The sequence below is a fragment of the Mauremys reevesii genome, linkage group 2 (assembly GCF_016161935.1).
Source record: "Mauremys reevesii isolate NIE-2019 linkage group 2, ASM1616193v1, whole genome shotgun sequence".
NCBI classification, from domain to species: domain Eukaryota; kingdom Metazoa; phylum Chordata; order Testudines; family Geoemydidae; genus Mauremys; species Mauremys reevesii.
The window spans coordinates 258,979,265-259,002,355 of record NC_052624.1 but is presented as its reverse complement, the minus strand read 5'-3'; the positions used below and the strand labels follow the sequence as shown (position 1 = coordinate 259,002,355).

At 39.4% G+C, this 23,091-nt stretch overlaps 1 protein-coding gene across 2 annotated transcripts in view; it reads left to right on the top strand.

Annotated features, from left to right (window-relative positions):
• CSMD3 (CUB and Sushi multiple domains 3) overlaps positions 1-23,091 on the top strand; it is a 1,158,685-nt gene that overhangs the window by 813,002 nt on the left and 322,592 nt on the right. For both annotated transcript variants that reach the window (XM_039525141.1, XM_039525140.1), the window contains one exon: positions 13,573-13,764. In XM_039525141.1, the coding sequence (XP_039381075.1) occupies positions 13,573-13,764 (192 nt within the window). The remainder of the gene's footprint in view (positions 1-13,572; positions 13,765-23,091) is intronic.

Here is a 23,091-nt window from a genome sequence, read left to right as displayed (position 1 = left end):
ACAATCTCAGTAGGCTTTAAATTAGGCCATTAAGTTTAATTTGGTGTTTGATGTGCAGGTTTCAGAGATTTGAGAGAGATTTCCTGTCAGAAATATTCATTAATGTACAGACTCCTGAGTTTTGGGCCTATGTTTTTATTTTGTTAAGAGCTCCTGGACCATTGAAAGACTTAAACATATGAAGCTGTTCTATGGATTTATTTCTTCTATCACTCACTGCCCATCTCTCTCTTTCAAGCTAACAATCATTTTTAAGACTACAGCTAGTTACATTGGTGCCCATGAAAAGCTTTCAATTCCTGTCACAGGTTAGTGATTGGTACTAGCAGCAGCAGTAATTGTTAGCTCTTCCTCACTCTTAGATTAGTAGTATATGGGATGTGTTTTCTCTATCCAGGTAGATATTGTGAATTAATGTTTGCACATAAAACATCCTGTTGGTGGCTTGTAGCCAGAGGTACTTTAGGCCGTAGTATTCCTATGTGAGAACAACTAACAATTGACAGAAGAAAAAAATGGTTTCCTTGGTCCTGTATCTGCAGAAGCTATCCATTTTTTAGTATTTATTTTAATGTTAATTAAAATGAACCCTAAGGCTCAAACTCTGTCCTGACTTAAACCATACGCAACCCCATTGGGACAAAATGCTCCCATTTACACCTCTGTAAAGCCCAAGTAAAACTCTTGATTTCAGTGGAGTTACTCTAGATTTACAAGTGTACGACTGAGAGTAAATTTTGGCTTAGTCATGAAAATGTCATAAATCAGCGAAGCATTTGATTCTAGATTAGTAATGTATTGTCCCTCAAACTAATGATTAAAGTCCAAATTTTAATTTCTCATTTGTAAAACACATCTTGAATCCTGACAAATCTGCTAGCATTCTTTCTTTTCAAGCTATGTGGAAATGTGTACGACACAACTGAGATAACAAATCTGGCCTTTAATAAAGTGATGACCAATGGGGCTTTCTTCACCTACTAATGGAAATCACCCCAGAACCTAATAGTTTTCTATAAAACAAAACTGAAAGTGAAAGAAAAAAAAATCTGTTCTCTGACCCAAGTGCTGAGCCATAGTGAATGGAAATACTCTGATGCTGTATTTCTAACAGAGTTCTCTGTATCTTCCTTATTAATCCTTTCTCTTTTGTTAATAATTTTTATTTCATTACATTATTTAAAGTTGACATCTGATCTAAATGGTGCACAATCAAAATGTTGCCTTAGTAATAAATTGGTATGAGTCAGTAGCTTTGAAATGTTGGCAACTAAAATATTTTGAAGATTTAGATTATAACACGTATTTTATTTTTTCATTTTACAATAGCCAGGAAAAATAGATTCTGAGATATATGGGTTAAATTATTCTGGGTGTCACTTCCTCTTCTAGTTGCTGAATGAAACATCATTACAGGGGTCTGCCTATGGACACTTTTATGACCCTATTCACCATAGTATTTGAATGTCTAAAGTGGTGGTGGGAGCTGGCCAGCCATAGTAGACTTTAGGTAATAAAACAAGTTGTTTGAGTGCCCCTATATAAAGGGGATCTTGATTGTCTGGCTGAGGCGCAGCCCCCATTAGGGAGGAAAGCTGCATGAGGCCTGGGCAAGCTGCTCTCTGTCCTCCACCTGCAAAGAAGCTTTTACCCAGCTGACTAACATGTGAGTTCTTCTTAGGCATATTGTAAATTTGTATTTGGTTCCCATATTATATTGATTAATCTACAATCTATTCTGCTGCTGTTATGAGAACAGCCCACTACAGAAAAGTCACAGCATGTTAGTGAACTTCTCAATTAAGGTTGCTGGAAGTTGACTTGGTGCAGGCTCTAAGTCTTTCAATAGGAATAGAGTCTTATCTGGATTATACAGAGGAAATGTGGAGAGTAGATGGAGAACTACAGAAAGTTAGGTAACAATAGATTCTTTTTCAGGCCTTGCCACTGACTCACTGTTTGTCCTTGGGCAAATCACTTTAGTGTTCTGTACCTCAGTTTTCCCTTCTGTAAAATGGGGATATATTTGTCTTTTTAAAATGCTTTGAGATCCGCAGATGAAAAGTGTTATATACAGTTTATTATATACTGAGTGAAAGTACCATATGTGGGGGCTAAAAGTAAGCAGAGGGTCTTTTGATCATCTTGTAAATAGTTAGTTGAGTTCAAAGGGGTCTCACATCTTAAAGATCAACCTTAGATCCAAACTGCTTATATATATATATAGTCATAAACTATTATGTACTATACAGTTGAGGCTTCTGGCATGTTCCAACAACTCCTATTGGCCGGGAATGGTAAACCACGGCCACTGGGAGCTGTAAGGGGCTGTGCTTGTGGACGGTTGGATGGTCCACATCAGCAAAATCTCGCAGCCCGCAATCAGATTACCCTGATGGGCCACTTGCAGCCTGGGCACTGCAGGTTGCCCACCACTGTTTTGAACACTTCTGTGGGACTCAAAGACATGTGGGCTTAATTCTACTATATATTTCCTGTCTGTTCTTTGTCAAGTGATTCAGGCTATGTCTACCTTGCAATTAAATACCCACGACTGGCCTGTATCAGCTGACTCAGTCTCACAGACTTCATGCTACGGGGCTGTGAAATTGCAGTGTAGAAGTTCAGGCTTGGGCTGGAAGTCAGACTCTGTGATCCGCCCCCTTCATGTGGTCCCAGAGTCTGGTTCCAGCCTGAGCCTTAATGTCTACACCACAAGTAAATAACTTCATAGTCTGAACCCCATGAGACCGAGTCAGCTGACATGGGACACTGTGGGTGTTTCATTGCAGTGAGACATATCCTCAGACTTTGTGTCTTTCAGTTCCCCATCAGTAAATTGAGGACAATAGTTTCCTACCTCACAATATTTAGCTATCTTGCTAAATACTTGGAAGGTCTGTATATCTGAGGTAATGGGAGCCCGGTAAGTAGATAGAGAAATATTGTAGGATAGATTAGAGAAAATGGTATTGACTGATGAGACCAGTGCAGTCTCAATGCCATATCGTTCTATTCAAATTCCAAAACCAGAATGCAATGAGTCTATAAAATCTGAGGGCTTCAGATATATATTTAACATTGTCTCATTATAACCTTCTCAGTAATCTTTTCCAGAGAAGGGAGATTAGTAACTGGTGACTAGGTGATACTGGGTGGTTCTCAATGTCTAGGGGATGTCCCATGAGCAAAGAGCTTTATTTATTTTTTTCAGAGAATTTGGTTATTTGCTATCAGATTTGTATGTGTATATATATATCTATGTAACACCAATCCACACAGGGGCATGGGCAGTGGATATCAAACCTGTGACCTCTTAAGCTAAATGCACAAGCCTTGACTTACAGAGCTAAAACACACATGTCTCTTAGCCAAGGCTGTAACAGGCTCATCGCTCTCTAGCTGGCATAGCCACCACTAGAGGGTGACAGAGTGTCACTCCAAGCAAGCAGGGGTTCCATACATCCAAAGAGGGGACAGGACTGGTATAAAGTGATTGAAAACATTGTGGTCAATCGTAACTGGAAGGGAAAAAATGGTGTAAGTGCAAATGAAGACATTATAGACACCAATTTGGATTTGGATTTGGGATGGTAAATGTGAGATTTGAAGTCTACACTTAAGTAAAGGTGTTAGCTCAAATTTGAGGCAGACTGAATTTTTGAAACATCTTACAGTCTGTCTGGATCCTGAATGCTCTGGGTTCAGGACAATATGAGTTTGAAATACAGTACCCCAACTTAAGGTACATAGGATTTGGAAATACACATTGGGCTTAGACAGGTTAAGAATAAACTTGTTTTGGAAATGTCTTTGTCTGACTTGCTCTGGGTTCTAGATTGCTTGGAGTTTGAATGCAATAGGGTTGTGTCCTGAAAATGCAGTCCATAAAGTTAAACAAACCAAACAAAAACACACACCCACCCCAAATAATCAAAACACTTTGGTACTTATTCAGTGGTGTTATTCCTGATGTATACTGGTATAAAAGAGGAGAATCAGGCCCTTTAATTATAGTACAGTTGCCATGCATTCAAAAACTCAATTTATAAATCACTGTTTACTGCAAGAATCTTGATACATTTTACAAATTGACGCTATCAGTGGTAGAGCCCATTATTACACCTACAATGCCAAGTTGAAAAAATAGCTTTATTGTATATACATGGAGCTGTCATCTCCTGGAAGTAACAGTCAAATAACAAATTGTCATGGCTTCTGAATCACCAGGAACCTTTAAACCCCGTGAGTAAGTTATTTCCTTTCTGAGATAGAAATGATTGACATAGTCAAAGAATAAGATGTCACTCATCAACTTTATTTACAGAATGTACACCAGTACATGATTATTTAGATGACTCCATGAAAATGTATTTTATACCATGCCTCATGGATTAATAGATTCATACATGTCAAGGCCAGAAAGGATCATTGTCATCATCTGTTTTGACCTCCTGTATACAAGAAGTTTAAAATAGACATAAGGAAGTACTTCTTCACATAATGCAGTCAGCCTGTGGAACTTGTTGACAGGGGATGTTGTGAAGGCCAAAAGTATAACTGGATTAAAAAAAAAGAAAGAAAGAATTACATAAATTCAAGGACCATAGGTCCCTCAATGGCTATTAGCCAAGATGATCAGGGATACAGCCTCATGCTCTGGGTGTCCCTAAACTTCTGACTACTAGAAGCTGGGACCGGACAATAGAGGAAGAATTACTCAATAAATTGCGCTCTTCTGTTCACTCCCTCTGAAGCGTATGGCACTGGCCACTGTCAGAAGAGAAATACTGAGCTAGATGGACCATTGGTCTGACCCAATATGGCCAGTCTTAGGTTCTTAGAACATGGGCCAGAGAACTTCCCCAAAATAATTTCTTTTGAACTAAAAAAAAAATAAAAAATCCAATCTTGATTTTAAAATTGCTAGGGATGGAGAATCCACCATAACTCTTGGTAACTTGTTTCAATAGTTAATTATCCTCATGGTTAAACTTTTAATGCTTTAATTCCAGGCTGAATTTGTCTATCTTCAATTTCCAACTTTTGCACCTTGTTATACCTTTGTCTGCAAGACTGAATAACCCATTATGAAATATTTGTTCCCCTTGTACTTAGACTGTGATCAAGTGACCCCTTAATCTTCTCCTTGTTAAGCTAAATAGATTGAGCTCCATGAGTCTATCGCTATAAAACACGTTTTCTATGCCTTTATTTACTCTTGTGGCTCTTCTCTGAACCTTCTCCAATTTATCAACATCTTTCTTGTATTGTGGACACCAGAACTGGACACAGTATTGCAGGAGTGATTACACCAGTGTCAAATTCAGAGGTAGAATAACCCTCTCTATTGCGACTCAAGATTTCCCTGTTTATGTATCCAAGGATCTCATTAGCCCTTTTGGCCACAGTGTTGCACTGGGAGCTCATGTTCAGCTGATTATTCAATGCACCCTCCAAATATTTTCCAAGAATCACTGCTTCCCAGTATAGAGCCCCCCCACACACACATCTTGTAAGTATATCCTACATTCTTTGTTCCTAGATGTGTGTATTTACATACTACTAAAACACATAGTGTTCACTTGTGCCCAATTAAACAAGCAATCCAGATTGCTCTGCATCAACGACTGGACTCTTCATTATTTAACACTCCCCAATCTTTGTGCCATTTGCAGACTTTATCAGTGATAATTTTATATTCTCTTCCAGGTCAGTGATTAAAAATATTAAATATCGTAGGGCCAAGAACCAATCCCTGAGGGACCTCAATAGAAACACGCTCACTTGATGATGATTCCCCATTGACAAATACATTTTGAGACTTCTCAGTCCATTTTTAATCAATTTAATGTTTATCATGTTAATTTTGTATCATTCTTGTTTTTTTAATCAAAATGTCATGTGGCACCTAATCAAATGTCTTACAGAAGTCTTATATTAACACTATTACCTCTATAACTAAATTGTAATCTCATCAGAAATATATATCAAGTTAGAGTGACAGGATCTAATTTCCATAAACCTATGTTGATTGTCATTGATCCTTTATTAATGGAGTCCTGAATCAGCTGTTCCATTTTCTTGCCTGGGATCAGTGTCAGACTGCTAGGCTTATAATTACCTAGGTAATTCCTGTCACAGTTTCAGGATAGTTGCACCTGTATTCCCACCCCTGTAGTTTCTACAGGACACCCACTTAAGATTTCTGGCTCCGAGCTGTCACCTCTCTTGGGCAAAGACCCATTTCTCTCTCCCTCCCGATGAGGATTTTAAGTATGCACAGCTTCCTGCCATACACAGTGATCTTTCCAACAAGCCAGTCTAGCTAAATGCCAGCTCCCATGTTTTGCCCTCTCTGAGGGCTATGAACAGTGTATTGCCAGCCATTACAAGTTACCAGATTGCTCTTTCTAAGCAAGCATCTTTATTCTCAAGACAAAAGCTTTACAGAGAAAACAGGTTAAAAAAAACAATGAAAGTTCCTATAGTCAAGCTAAAAGTTTACCAGAGATCACTCATCAGTGTTATGGGGCTCTGGGAGGCCAATGTCTTTCCAACTCTTCTGCATTTGATGAGGCCCTTGGACAGATGGGATGTATTGTCTGTTTGCTGGATTAGAAAGAAGGTCCCGAGTCAGTTTAAACCCAGCTTTTTTATATCAAGTGCCCATTCTTTGTATGTTGCTTTCTGGAAAAAAAATAGTTTGAGCCAATATATGCAACCATCCCCAGTAATTGATATCTCTGTGGAAGTAACCTATGTAATTCACCTTATCTGTCCCCTACTGGTTTTAGTTCTTGATGGAACTGTGGCAACCCTTTCATAGAGTTACACACAATCCCTGACCCACAGTTTTACATAAATCATTCATACACTTAACATAATATGGTCCCCAAAAATATTGCATGAAGTTGCAACATCTGTGACAATCGCATTTATCTCTTTTAGCTTTCTTCCACTCTCTTGGTATTTTCCCAGTGTTATGAGACTTACTGAAAATCAACATTAATGGTTTAGCCAAGCTACTTGGCCAGCTCCTTTAAAACTCTTGAATGTTAATTCTCTGCTGACGTGCTGATTTAAAATTGTCTAACTTTAGAAGCTCCTGTTTAGCAATCTCATAAGTTACTACTGAAATGTAAAGAATGTCGTCGTCATCATCATCATTATCAGAAGAGTACGTCAAGTGGCTTTTCCCCAAATACAGAACAGAAATATTTATTGAACACTTTTTCCTTTTCTGCATTATTATTATTGATAATGTTACCATTCCCATCTAGTAACTGAACCAGTACTTTTGTTAGGATTCTTTTTGTTCTTAATATATGGGGAAAAAAAACCACTCCTACTTATTTTTCTTAATTCTTCTGGCCATTGAATTTTTTTCTTGCGTCCCTTTGTTTCCTTTATTAGTTTTCTACAATTACTTGCTTCTAAATTATTTTATTTCTATGGCTGGAACATAGAATGTTAGCAGACAGCATTGTGTTCAAACCCAGTCTAGCTAGCCTCAAACACTTAGATTTCCTTGGTTGTTGCCATCGACCAGGGCTATCACTCATTCCCCTGGTCTAAGTCTCACTCAAGTCCGCCATTGGGCTAGAGTCATTGGCCTGAAAATGATCAATCTCTTTACATATTTAAACTGGTGTAATGCCATTGATTGACTACAGTGGTGTTATTCCTGATCTACACTGGTGTCTCCTGTCTGGGGTGACAGTGGTGTAAAAGTTGCCTGATCCCTCTGAATCCCCATTGCAGATACATGCACGCACCAAACACACACATACGCACACCCCACACGTGAACACATACACACAAACACACACTGTGTGTGCATGCATAGGTAACACACACACCTCCTGGGTGTGGTGCTATGTCCCATCTAGTGTCACCGAGACCACTTAGAGAGAGATTAATGAGTCTGCTCTATAGACTTAGCTAAGGGGAATGTGGCTTTTAGCTCATGTAGTTGAGGCTCATGCACTAAGCTCCAAAGATCCCAAGTTCAATCACACCTGCCAGCAACCAGGGTCTCTCAGCATCACACACACACACATTCACTCTATTAATATTTTCATTGAGCTGTGTGGATCTGTGATAGCTATTAAACTGAACATTGGATAAGAGTCCTTTTCCCATATGAAATATAGCTTGCAGCAATATATGTATGTTACATAACTTCACCACAAAGTTCAATAGCTGTGTTCAGTAGCAGTCCTTTTGTTGCATGACAAATTAATTACTGCCAAGATTAGAATATAATGCAGACTGTCCTTGTACACAATTTTTAATTGAGCATGTCACAAGGGGCTTTACAGTTTATCAACAAGCCTATGATAAGCTGTGGTAGCAAGCTCCATTCACTTTACAGAAAGACTTCTTTCGAGACTGCATTGCAGGTGTGATAGAAAGGTTATAAGGGACTTTATCTTTGCTAGAATTTGTGCTTACTCCACACATTTTCATAGGGAATGATGATTGAGAGAACTGAACAGCTAATAGAAAGGGATTCTTCAATACAGCTAGAAGCCACTTAAGATACTTGATGAGAGAGTGGTGGAAGGAAGAAAGGCATAAAATTGAGACAAAAAGGAAAATGAATAGAAAGCAAGACAAAAATCCAATAAAAAGACACCTCACAAAGATAATAAATGCATGTCAGAAAAAAAATGCAAACAATATGAATGATGAGTGAGTGTCAGACACAGAAAAGGAAAAGAGAACAAATATAGGATGGGGAAAACTAGCCTAGGAGTTATACAAGGCAGTTGTTGAGAAAGTTGTGGGACTAGTGGCATCAGAATAACTCATATTCTCAAGTAATGCATAGATTGCATGAGGATGCATAGTATAGAGATTTGCCCACGCCTGTCTCCTGCATGTGCAGGGTTAGATTGTTTTTTGGTTTTGTATTCTGATTTTGGTTTTTTGTGGGTTTTTTTTTGCATTTGGCCCTAGGTAAAGCATGTTTCTGTGTTCTAGAATTCTTATCCTGGGTATTTTATTTTACTAGGCATCTGACCACTTCCTTTTCCCCTTCAAATCAAACACATGAGAGAAATGACTAGTTATAAACCATCTCTTACTTTGCTGAAAATTATATTTATTGAATTTTAATAGTTGAATGATGAAAGTTGGTATTGATACGTCTACAGACAAAGAAACTATGAGTATTAGAAATACAATAAGAGAACTATTAATTTCACCGGGTAGAACAAACACAGGATCTTTTTAAAAGAAAAATTCAAAAGGATAATATTTTTGTTAGCTAGGTTTTAACCCTCAGTTATTCTTACAGCATAAAATGGAATCTGGGAGGAAGTAAAAATAATACATGTTACAAGATTACAAATGGCAGTTTAATTTCAAAAGATTTGTATATACCAGTAGAGATTGCATTCCATCTGAGTGTATTTTAAGAATACATTACTTCATATATAGAACAACATATAAGACTACCTTTTCAAATCAGTGTTGCAAATAATGCAGGCTAAAAAATAAGGGGAAAAACATTAACATGCTTTTTTTTTTTTTTTTTTTTTACTTTTAATAGAAATATTCTTATCAGTTCTCTTCACATTTTGTTTCTGTGTACAGTGGTATAATCTTAAAAGAGCCCACTGGTTTGACAGAGATTCCCTATGCTTTTAAATGGAAAAAATAGTAGAACTGGTGATATCTCCCAAACCTAAATATATATATTTTAATACAGATAGAAATAAGAAACTCGAAAGCATCAGAAGCATGGCAGATCTCTGAGTGGGTAAAACCTGGGCAGTACCCATACACCCTTTGCCCCACAAACCTATCAACTATCTACTGTTATGTAACTGTATCCTTGAAAAGCTATTATTACTGACAAATTAGGAATAAAACTTCCAAGATATTGTATGACAAGCTATCTTAATTATCGAACTCTTCTAGTAATATATAGGTTTGCAGACTGCTTATAGTAAAAACAAACAAACAAACAAAAAACCTCAAAGGGACCATCTCTTCTTGTGATAAGACTACAGTATTTGCTTGTTAAAGTACAGAAATTGCATTCCAACATATGCAGCAATGCAAAAAAAAAAAGTAGATTATATCAATATTTATAGTAAATTATTTTTTCTTCAAAATTTAAACTACAAAATACTAATATATATCAGTCTTGGACTCTATATCTGATTCTTGAGGTGAGACCAGTTCAGTGTCCACTCCTTTTTTCTGCGTTGCTCTTCTATAGATTTAAAAATAAGCAGAAATCTATCAAGCTCTACAGAAAGCTAAGTAGGATATGAAACTATAGATCTGACCCAGTTTTTTTTACAGTGTCTCTTGATGAAAGCTTTTCCATCTTTTTTAAGTAAAGGAGGTGTGCAGTTTGGATAAATACTGAGTTTGATGGTGTGGAACAAGAATTCATTTGAAATTTGCTTAAAAAACCCCAAAAACATGTTGTGAGGGAAAATACGGTGGGCTTACAACTTTGGCCAGACTTTTAGGCCTAAACTTCGGATAAGCTTGTTTCTAGGCTGTGTTGAACTTTGGTTCAGCTTGTCTCTGTGTATAAGGGGAAGAGAGGAGGGGGACAGAGTGATGAAAGAGTAATGGAAAGTTGCTTCCGTGTGTCAAGAGGTAAAAGGAGTCACAGTGGAAGGTTCCCAAAATGGAACAATGGCTTTTCTGTACAAAGGGCATGCGGGGGCAGAGTGGTGTGGTCAGGGGCCCATGAAAGAGGAACTGGAATTGGATAAAGGGACTACGGAAAAGGTGTTAGAACAGTCAAACCACAAACTTGGCTAGGAATGACAATAACAGGAAAAACCATAAATGGAAAGGTAATTGGTCAGCTTGCTTGTGATTAACGTTGTATCCCAAATAAGGCAATTAAAATATGTAACAAACGTGCTATGTTTTGTGGTTTTAGCCTTTATAAGCTTGGTAAAATTTGTGGAGAGCAGAGCAGTTTGCCTCTTGCGTGGGGCCATGCTGACTCTCCCTGCATATATGCTGGTATAAAATAAAGGAGCCTCAGGCTGTCTGATCTAAAATCAACCGTGTGGTCAATTTTCCACAACAATGTTATAGAATGAGAGGGGTGTGTAAATTACCAATACAGATGCAGTTGAGATTCCCCCCTCGCCCCATTTTTAAAGAAGACTCTTAAATAAAAGAACCGGCAAGTAGAATTTTCCACATTAGACAAATGTAAGAACTCATTTCACTATTCCCATAAAACAAAGGAAAATCAGATGAATCTATCCTTTCAAGAACACCAATGAGTCTTAAGTACCTGATGTGTGATTTTTTTTCTTGTTCATCTATGTGAGAGAATAAGCTCTTATATTTTAAAATGGAAGTGAGACTGACTTTTTAATGTGAAACTGTATATTCTAGATTAGTAGCTAACTGTTCAGTTTGTCAGATAAACTTACATAGATCTCTGCAAATTGTCAAACCTCCTATATGAGGTCATATATGAGATCTGAATTTTAGAAGTGGAAATTCTCAAATCCAGAAATCCAAATTCAATAGCAGTCACATTACTTATAGACAGAGAAGCTGCCATCTTTAGTGTCCCAACTCTTTGATTTAAAAAAGAAAAAAAAAGTTCCTTGTCCAGCAAATTCTTATTCCTTTATCAATGGTGTGATAGTGTGATGGGACAAGGCCAGATGGCTACAGTAAAGTAGTAAGGAACAGGTATGTTAGCCCCAGGCTAACCAAATCCCTAGTACCATGGTAACCAAATGGCAGTTGCTCCAGGTTAATCAAGACATCTGGGGCCAATTAAGATCTTTCTAGAAGGCAGTGGAGATAGCTACATTGATTGGGCCACCTGAAGCCAATCAAGGGCTGGCTGGAACTAGTTAAAAGCCTCCCAGTTAGTCAGTGAGTTTGGGGTGTGAGGAGCTGGGAGCAAGAGGTGCAAGGAGCTGAGAGTGAGAGGGTGTGCTGCTGGAGGATTGAGGAGTACAAGCATTATCAGACACCAGGAGGAAGGTCCTGTGGTGAGGATAAAGAAGGTGTTTGGAGGAGGCCATGGGGAAGTAGCCCAGGGAGTTGTAGCTGTCATGCATCTGTTACAGGAGGCACTATAGACAGCTGCAATCCACAGGGCCCTGGGCTGGAACCTGGAATAGAGGGCGGGTCCGGGTTCCCCTCAAACCTCCCAACTCCTGATCAGACCCAGGAGGAGTTGACCCAGACTGTGGGTTCCACCAGAGAAGAAGATCACTGAGGTGAGCAAATCCGCCAATAAGTGCAGGACCCACCAAGGTAGAGGAGGAACTTTATCACAATAGTCGAGAAGGAGGAGCCAAAAGTAAGTTAAACACACCAATATACAGTGAGGTTAACAGACATGACAGTTGGCAACTAATTCCCTGAAGCTGCAAGATGAGCTATCAAATAAGTTTAACTGGTTTAGGGTTAACTTGTGCCTGCCATACAGTGGCCTGTGCTGGGTGTGTGTGGAGCTGCACCACCACTTTATCAACATGTTGCTGGAGGTCACATAAAGAAGTGAGGTTTATAATTTTGAGGGTATTAGATATTTTTTTCTCACCTTAAAGGTGCAAATGCATACCCAGTTGTGGGGGAAAAACAATATAAAAACAATAATATATAACCTTACATTTTATAATAGCAGCTTTCTCCCACCAGGTCCTAAACTGTATGTAAGAATCACTTCAGGCACCATTAGAATGGAATGCAGCAATTGTCCAACAATGCACAGTCATTCTACTCAATTGTTAAGGGCAGGATATGAAAACATTACTATTATATATACAGATGCATAGTAGGTGGCATTTAAGTAGGCAGAGTGTATTTTAGATGAAAAACTGAATATTTTGGCCATAGTATATAATACATAAAGTTTAGGAGAAGATATTCATCAATCTGTGTGCACATTTGCTCTAGCAATTACTGTGATTGCACACGCAATCAGAGTAATAGTGTGTGGAAATGGTGAATTAGACATGTTACATGAGCTCAGTTCTGCTTACTGGTACTTTGATTGCAAGTTCTATCTGAGTAAGTGCATTCATATTTTTAATAGGCCAGTACATCAACAGTTGCAAAAGTGCAGCAGAATGTGGTTGCATAATGTGTGCATGTGTGCGCCTTAAAAGTGACTTCAAGGTTTGTTACAAAATATTAAACAATAGATACATTTAAGAAAAAAACAGTATTCAGAAAATATGGAGATGTAGTGGAGTGTAAGTGAATTATGCAACTTGCTCTTCTTGACCCAGCTTTCTTCTTTTCATTCTCTAAAATGTCCCTTTGTTTAGTAGCTCAGATTGTAAAGTCTGCTAGTAAATCTATAACAGCAGTATAAAGTATTGAAATTCTATACAGAATATATATATACAATATGTGACATTCAGTAATTAAAATAAATGGCAAATAAAACGAATAATTATATCAAAGAAACATTTTAACTGGCTGATAGATTTTTGGTTAATTTCCCAAAAGCACAAAGACCATGGAAGAATGACTTAACAGATATGAAAAAAATATATAGTATAATTAATAGTGTAGATTAAAACCTGACATTTCTTTTGTCTTTGTTAGGCTCTGTAGCCACTGCCTGCCGTGATCCTGGTGTTCCTATGAATGGAACTCGAAATGGGGATGGAAGAGAACCTGGAGACACTGTTATTTTTCAGTGTGACCCTGGATATGAGCTTCAAGGAGATGAGAGGATAACCTGCATTCAGGTAGAAAATCGGTACTTCTGGCAGCCCAGCCCACCAGTCTGTATAGGTATGCAGAAAACAAGAGAAAATGGAAATACTTTTCTAATTGTGAAACCATACCACAGTTAGTCAAACAGTACTATAACCCTGCTTTTATTGGTCCACCTTCAAAAACTTATGGAACTAGCTCTAAAGAGTACTGTGCATCTGACAAATCACTTTGTAAAAGAACTGATGGGAAGTTATCATGTTCTTTCTTCAGTTATCAGCCTGGTGGCTCTCAAACATCCTTTTCTCACACTCTTCTTCACAGGTCATATAATGTAGAGTTAGATGGCCTATGACAGAGGAAGCATGAGGGAAGATGGCAAAGACACCAATAGTTTTTACTTGAAACAAAACATTTGGAAAGTTCCAGGGGACTAGGATTAAAGCTAATGTGCCAGTCTTTAAAAAGGATAAATGGGATGACCTGAGTAACTATAGGCCGGTTAGCCTGATATTGATCTGGGGCAAAATCATGGAACGACAGACCTGGGACACACTCAGTAAAGGTAATAAAAAGGTAATAATTGGAGATATACCAATCTCCTAGAACTGGAAGGGACCTTGAAAGGTCATTGAGTCCAGCCCCCTGCCTTCACTAGCAGGACCAATTTTTGCCCCAGATCCCTAAGTGGCCTCCTCAAGGATTGAACTCACAATCCTGGGTTTAGCAGGCCAATGCTCAAACCACTGAGCTCCCCCTCCCAGTAAAGAAGTAAATGATGGTAATGCAATTAATGCTGATCAGCGTGGTTTATAGAAAATATGCCAAACAAACTTGATATCACTTGATATTGATGAGAACAGAAGTTTGATTAAGGATGTCATCTGCTTATACTTCTGTAAGGCATTTCACTCAACCACACACCATTCTGATTTTTTTAAGAGCACTATACAAAATCAGTGTAACCAATATTAAATGAATTAAAAACTGATTACATTTTTGCTGATATATCATTTAATTACACTAGAGAATCATCATCCAATAGGGTGTTTCTTGTGGGGTCCTGATGGGATCTGTTCTTGGCCCAATGCTATTCAATATTCATATCAATGATCTGGAAGTAAATATAAAATTACTACTGCTAAAATTTGCAGAAGACACAAAACGTGATGGAGTAGTAAATAATGATGAGCACAAGTCAGTTACACAGATCAACCTGGATCTCTTGTTAAAATGTACTCATGTGAACAGTATGCACTTCAGTGCAGCCAAATAGAAGGTCCTACATCTAGGAGCAAAGAATGTAGATCACACTTACATTATGGTAGATTTTATCCTGAAATGCACTGACACTGAAAAGGACGTATGGCTCATGGTAGATAACCATGAGCTCTCAGTGTGATACTGTAGCTAAAAGGGTAGAGATGTGATCCTTGGATGTATAAGCAGAGGGATGTCAAATACAAAGTTCGTACTATGTCTGTATATGAAATTAGTGAGATTGTTACTAGAATTTTGTATCCCGTTCTGGTATTCACATTTCAAAACGTTGAAAAATTGAAAGAGGTTTATAAAATTGCTACAAAATTTGATCTGAGGTCTGGAAAAATATTTCTTGTAGTGGCATAGGCAGAGTGCATGGTGATATGATGTGGTATAAAGATATTTATTGGCATTAATTTGAGATTACTTGCATAATGTTTTAATAGTTTTACACATCATGATTATTGAGCCAATTATAAACCAATGGTAGTAATCATAATATTATCAATAAAAATCTTTTATACTACTACATACCACCATGTAGTCTTTCTCTTTTTCTCCCTCTCTTGGTGTAGATATATATGCTCTGATTTCTAAACTGGGTAAGTGAATTGTTTGCCTAATATCTGTGTTCAGTTTCCACACTTGTGGATACAATCACCTAATTTGGACACACAATCACATTAACCATTTATGCATATTAGGATGAATTACAGTTTTGAAAATCAGGCTTTAAACACTTGAATGTTGACTTCTGTTGACTATGCATTATTACGAGCATTTATTACTGAAAGACTGAAGTGCGGTATCCAGAGCTTATCTTGGTGTCCATAAGCGTTTCTAATGTTCCTTTTTTAGTCAGAAGCACTCCAAATCACTGAACTGCATTATTACTTTCCTTGTAGTTCTTTCTAGATAGGAGGGTACTATTTAGGCTATGTATGCCCATACGCAGACATCAGAGTTGTCCTAGGCAGTAATATTTTCCAGGCTTAACTTCATCATAATTTATTGTTTAGTGAGGGCTGACAATTTGCCATACATATGACCACTTTGATGGGGAAATGAGAAGCAGGGCTAACTCTTGATTTGCATGCTCCAGCTTTTTTTTTTTTTTTTTGGGAGGGGGGCGGTAAATGTATGTATTCTGCAAAAGTCCTCTCCTTTCTCCTCCTAATATTAATGCTCAAAACTTCTACAGTGTGTTGCTATTATTGAGACTGTTTATTGACATTACCTTTGGTGTCCACCCTCTCGTTCTACTCTTGGCAGACTAGTAAGAGAGACCTGCATATCAACAGCATCAGAAAATTACCATGAGCTAATTTTTGACACACTCATTTGGAATCTTTAAATTTCTGAAAATTAAAATTCTTCTGGTTTGGATGGTTGGAGTGCTCCTGTAATTCCAACAGGTCTTGAGCACGTAATTGCTGAAGTTAATGTAAAATAAGCATTGGAAAAAAGCAGCATTGCATTATGCTGTTTCCTTTTCCTTCCCTTGACTTGCTTCTCCCCCAAACAAAAACAACAATAAAAACTACGGAGTGCATATTTGGCAACTGCTTTTCCATGATGATTTAAGTTCCCTAATTAATGGGAGCATTAATACATGAACATTGAAGTACATGGATAGAAAATCATAGTATTTATAAGTTAGCACTGCCTTCCAGATATGTTCTACCTGTGGCTTTGTGCTATTCTTGGATAAATTGGACTGAAATGGAATGGGAAGTTTCCTGGATTTTGTGGCAGTATGATGTGGCAAACTAGAAATACTGTGACCATTTTTCTTTTAAATAGTGTTTTTTTATTAAATATGAAATAGAAAAATGCAATCAGTACAATAGGCCTTGTCATTCAGTGTGACAGATTTTTGTGTTAACAGCAGATGACTACATTAGACAGGGATAGGTAGGGCTTTGGGGTGTGGTTTGGGGAGTGCAGGAAGTTTGGGATTATGAAATAAATACATTTAATAGTACAGTAGAAAGAGAGCCTGAGACATAAGGCCTTGTATCAGAAACCCGGTGTGAGGCCTGAACTAAAGTAATGGTCAAGCTTTGCTGATATAAAGCAAAGAAGCAAAGTTAGCAGAAGTCAGACTCTGCCTGCTTGCAAGCTCACAGAACCTGGCAAGAACAGGGCCGGTATTGCAAAAACATACACGTTCCTAAGAAAGGCTAAGCACAGGACACTCATGCAAACACATTCCAGAAGGATGGTACCAGAACACCCTGATACCAAGTATGGTAAAAACATCCGCTCACAAAATATAACAGGGCCATGCTGACCTCTCTTAAAGATAAGGTCAGGATGACAGTACAATGGATAGAGATGTTTTGATCAAGCCAACATGTAAAAGGTAATGGGGTGGTAACCCACGGCAGGGGGCAGTAACTAACTATGTCAGAGGGGAAAAACGTAACTTGTTTGTATCAGTGTATAAAAAAGAGTCTCAGAGAGAGTGTCTGTGGCCAGCCTAGGAGGGATGGAAAGTCCCACCATTCACTGAGTACGTCCATTGTCATGGGCATACACGTGCTAGCGTAACTGTAGACTCGGGGAGCTAGGACTGTGCTTTGTCGACAATAAACCTGGCTGGGTGTCTTCATAGCTTAACTGATCTTGTGGTCATTGGGTGGTTCACTTGAGATCTGCTGTGCTAGCAACCTGCACAGAGCTGGGAAAGCATACAGAGGGAACACAAGCAGCCAAACATCTGACAACAAATAGGTTGCTGTTTCTGGAGCTATACAATATCTTATAATGCTGCCAGGTAAAATGTCAACTTTAGGTTTCAGACTTCACAACCTATTCAAATGAATGAGGCATAGCTCACTTCTCAAATATTTCAGGCCTTCCTCAGATTCAAGAAGGCAGCACTGCATAATTTTACATGTAGTTCACATTGTCAAGGGTCTGTTTTCAAAAAAATAAAGCTAGAATTCTTTTTTTAAATGGAAGGTTTGATTAGGAAGCACAGTTCTCCAGGATGGGCTGTGCAAAGGGTGGATTTCATTGCAAACGTTCACAAAATTGTAGACTAGATGAAACCCTGCCTATGTCCAGTTTAAAGGACTTACCGGTACGCCGGAGTCCTGAGCGGGGGCGTGGCCCCAACCGGAAGAGGTGGTGGCTGGGAGCCCCAGGGCCTTTAAATCACCCCGGAGATACCAGCTACAGAGGCAGCTGGGAGCCCCGGGGCCCAGGGTCAAATTAAAGATCCCGGGGCTCTGGCCGCTGCAGAGCTCCAGGCCCTTTAAATCACCGCTGCTGGAGCTCTGGCAGAGGGGCTCAGGCAGCGCTTTAAAGGGCCTGGGGCTCACTGCAGCGACTGGAGCCCTGGGTCCTTTAAATCACTGCCGGAGAAGCTGGTTCAGTCCGGCATGGCGTACCGGCTCTTGCCGGTACGCCATACTAGCTTACTTTCACCTATGCCTATATCATAATAACATAATAAATACATCTACAAAAAAGTAAAACACCAAATAAAAATACCCTGTAACAGATCCTTTACAGCTTTTATTTTTAATCATGTTAGTGATCTGTGGCCTAGAGAACAATTTACAGGGAGGAGTTAACTAGTTTTATTTAAATCTATTTAAAAGTAAGTGACATCTTCAGTCTTTTTAGAATTGTAATCATAAAATGGTTCGTGCTGCTGGAATTGTACAGTTCATTTTTAAAACAAAGAAAATTAACCAAGGGAAAACCAAACTGATCTTAAAAATCAGATCTTCATGAAACTAGATAGTTTTGTCTTTTATAGCAGAATTGGCATTAATAAGAACAGAAAATGTTGCAATGTTCTTTATCAATATTTGATTAATTCATTCAAATTGTTCTAGGATGGCCAAACTTCAAACAGTTTTGTTCTTTGTGAAGATCTGTCAGCAAAGATTATCCCAGATTAAAAACAAAAACAAAAACATCAAACAAAAATTCCCCTATTGAAACTACATTTGATTGTTCTTGTCAGCATGTAATACATTAAAAAATAAAATAAAAGGAAAGGTTGAAGGCGCTGAGATAGCACATCCTATACTACCACAAAGATTTAATGGGTTCTAGGCTGACCTTTTGGAGCTGGTGGACATTTAAAAAAACATCTTAGACAGTTCTATAAATTACTTGGTAGGGTATTAGTTGCACTGTTCACATCTTTCCTGTACCCACCACCAGATCTATATAGTGGTATTAACAATGGCTACTGAGGCTTTACTGGGATAGCCTATTAGTAGTTCCCATTAAGGCATTGTAGAAAAGTGAATGCAAATGTCATTCTTCCTAGATTATTCAGCACTAAATTGCACCAGTGTGGAGGTGGTGTGCTTGAGTGATATTATACTGAATTTTGAGATGTGGAAGATATGGCTTAATTCTGGGTGCAGGGTGTGTCCTTTCAGCTCAATTATGGGTTAAAGATGGTTCTAAACAAAAAGGTCACATAATTCTGAGCAGCGTTTTCCATAATGAAGCAGGTGGATGCTTGATTCTGAAATGCCTGAGATTTAACTTCCTGCATGAATAAGGAAGGGAACAAAGAGAGAGAAAATCTTCAAATGATTTGAGAGCCTATTGCAAGGTGAGGAAATTACTGCTCCTGTAGTGCGTTTTGCCTAGGAGATGATTTACAAAATTGAGGATTAAAGATTATTTTTACACCAAGTATATATGTCTTCATCTTGGGCTCTGGAGAGCCTGCCATACTGAGAAATAGCTAGTCTTCTTGGCAAGTGGTAGACGAAAGGGATTGTCTCTATGGAGTGCCTACCCACCAAAACAGATACAGTCGTTGCTAAAGAATATAAATTAAACAGATCTGAGTGTTTACTGAGAAAGAGACTACAAACAAGAAAATAATAAAGCAAGGGACCAGCTAGATAAAAATAAATGCAATAGTGTATATGGCTATAAATATTTAATATATATGGAGATATACCTATCTCATAGAACTGGAAGGAACCTTGATAGGTCATCGAGTCCAGCCCCCTGCCTTCACTAGTAGGACCAAAAGTCACTATGGCTATGAGAAAGTCACTTATGACTGGATGTCATTTTGAAACCCTAGATTTAAAATATATACCAGCAATGGCTGCTTCTTCTTCAATGCTTAGCCGAACAGTTGGCTGTAGCTATCATTCACCATTTGGTCCATTCCTGCACGGCTGCAAGGGCTTGACGGCCCAAGAGTCCAACATCGAAACAGACTTGATGAACCCATGTAATAGGGGGGTCTGCCTCTGGGTCGCCGCCACCCTTCGGTTAGTGGAATTTTATCCTGGATGTTACAAGCCACCCGGAGGATAGTGTTCAGTGGAATGTCTTGTGCCATTCTCACGACATGTCCAAAAAGTGTAAGGCACCATCTGCAGACAATGACCTCAGTAGACTGTAGACCAGAGTGACCATAAACATCTGCACTACAGATGAAGTCATACCACTTCCTGCCCAATTTAATATGTTGGCATTTTGTGTGGAAAGCCTACAGCTTTGTCCAGTCTGAGCGGTGTAGTGTCCATGTTTCACAGCCATACAACAGTACTGGAAGGATACAGCTCAAATAGATCCTGAACTTGGTTGTCATTCTGAGATGATGTTGGTTCCATATTCATTGTCAATTACCTATGGCAGATGCCGTGATGGCAATCTGATGGAGAACCTCCGTGTGAGATTTGGAGGAACTGATGAGCATAGAACCCAAATAGCAAATGTGGATACCGCTTCAACCGTTTCATTACTCAAAGAGATTGGAGTTGCAGGTGGACCTGGTCCTAGGTTTTGCAGCTTTGTCTTTGACCATGAAACATGAAGGTCAATCTTAGCCAACTCCTCCTCCATTTGCGGGAGTGCCTCACAAAACCTGTTGGAGGTGTGTACTAGAAGAACAACGCCATCAGCGTAGTCAAAGTCTGAGAGCAAGAGATCACCAAACTTAATGCCTATGGACCTGATGGAATGCTACATTATGAAATCCATTGCCCAACAAAAGAATGCAGGGGCCAAGATGCAGCCTTCCTGACACTAATGGTTCCATTATGCAGCTCTCTATTCAAGTCTAGCAGAGTGGTAGGACACCTATGCCCTTTAAGGCCTTCCATAGAGTGACACGGTCAACTGAATCAAATGCAGCCTTAAGATCAATGTATGCTACGTGTAGGGGCTTCCTGAATTCATGGTGTATCTCCAACAACAAGTGGAGGGCCAAAATGGCATCTAATGTGGACCTGCTCCTCAGAAAGCCTGACTGTTGGGAGCGACACTTCCAATGTAGCAGGGCTCTAAGCATGCCAGCTCCAAGTGTGCCAGCAGAACATGCGTAAACACCTTCCCTGGAATGGACAGCAAGGTGATCGGTCTGTAGCTCTTACATTCACTGTGTGGTGCCCTTCCTTTATAAAGTAAAATCACAATACCATCCTTCCAGGCGGTTGGCAAGGTTCCAGATCTCCACACCAAACGAAAGATGGCCAGAAGTGATTCCACTATAGAGTCAATAGCACGTTTTAGCAGTTCTGGGGAGATGCCAGCAGTGCCGGCTGCACATCTGTTTTTCAGTTTAGAGATGGCATGCTTCACTTCATACAATGTTGGTGCATTAGTACAAGGGTCTGGGTCTTGAACCACAGTGGTTGCCAGATCATTCAGCTCTGAGCAAGCAACAGCTGGAGAGTTGTTCAGGGCACTGTGATAATATTCCACCCAGCGTGAGAGGATGTCATGATCCATTTTACATGGATAGCCTTGGTTGTCATTCAGGATGCTCTTGACTGCTGAGGTTGTGGAACATGCAGAATGCTGGCTTTAAATTGCCTCTGGCTAAGCCAAATTCAACATCATCCACCTCTTGGTTATAATATGCCTCACAATTGCAGATTGCCAGGGTGTTAAATTTTCACTTCAGCTGATTACGAGTGTGCTTATTGCCACGCTGGTGAGCTGTGGCCTTCAATTTAATTATCTGGAAGGCCACTTCCAATTACCATGGTTGGCGTGCCGGGCACCTATAGCCAATAGTATGCTTCGCGGATTTGGGGAGGATAGAAATGAACAGAGACTAGGCAACCTCCATGTCATCCAGCAGGTTGGCTAGAGCCAAGAATCTATTGCTGACATTGATACAAATCCTGTTGGCTAAATCTGGCATGTGAAATGTGTCAGTGTCAAACTTCTTCATCATTGCAGAGGGCTTACCTGCTCTTTGGAGCTTCAACACCATACGGGCAATCACTAGGTGGTGATCTGTGTTCGCCACACATTCCACACCACAATATACTCTACAGGAGATGAAGAGATGCCTGGCATCTGTGATGATGTGGTCCAATTCCTTGAGTGACACCATCGTGCGAGATCCATGACATCTGGTGTACGCATCACCACTTGAACCATGATACAAGAATGGAAAGATTCTGGGAGGCACAGAATGTGAGCAAGTGGCAAGAGTTATCACTGAATGTACCTGTACCATAATGACCAATGACCTGTTCAAACTTAGTTCACAAGGAGCAGGTAACTGCATTAAGGTTACCCATGATCAAGAGATTATCATGTGGAGGGACTGTGTGCACTGGAGATTCCAATTGATTGTAGAAATGATCTTTTACTCTGTAGGAGCAGAGACTACTATGACAGCAAGGTAATCGTGCCGGAGTTTAAGACATGTAATAACTAACCGAGAAGACATGAGTATCCAGGTTATCAAGGAGGACTTGGCCTCACCTTGCAGTATTAGTGCTACCCCCTGGGGCCACCAGATACAGAAGTAAAGAATCGTCCACCTTGTGACGTCTATGATCTATCAGTCTTTCTTCAATTAGGCCTTCAATTGATATGCCAAGACAGTCCATTTCATGTGAGACAGTGACCTGATGACCATGCCTGTGAAAAGTTGCAACATTCCAGGTTTCAATTTTGATGGACTAGTGGAGATCCCAGATATGATTGGATACATTGTCACCACATACTGCAGATGTGCCTGCCGACATCAGAGGACGTGCATCCCTAGGGGGGCTTCGGCACAAGCCCGTCATATTTACACCGAAGGAAGATGGTGCCAGCAAGGCATCTACAGCTGAGAGTAGGGCAGGGGTTTAACACTGGTGCTGAATGCTAAGTTATTCATGGTCAAAAGCAGGGGTC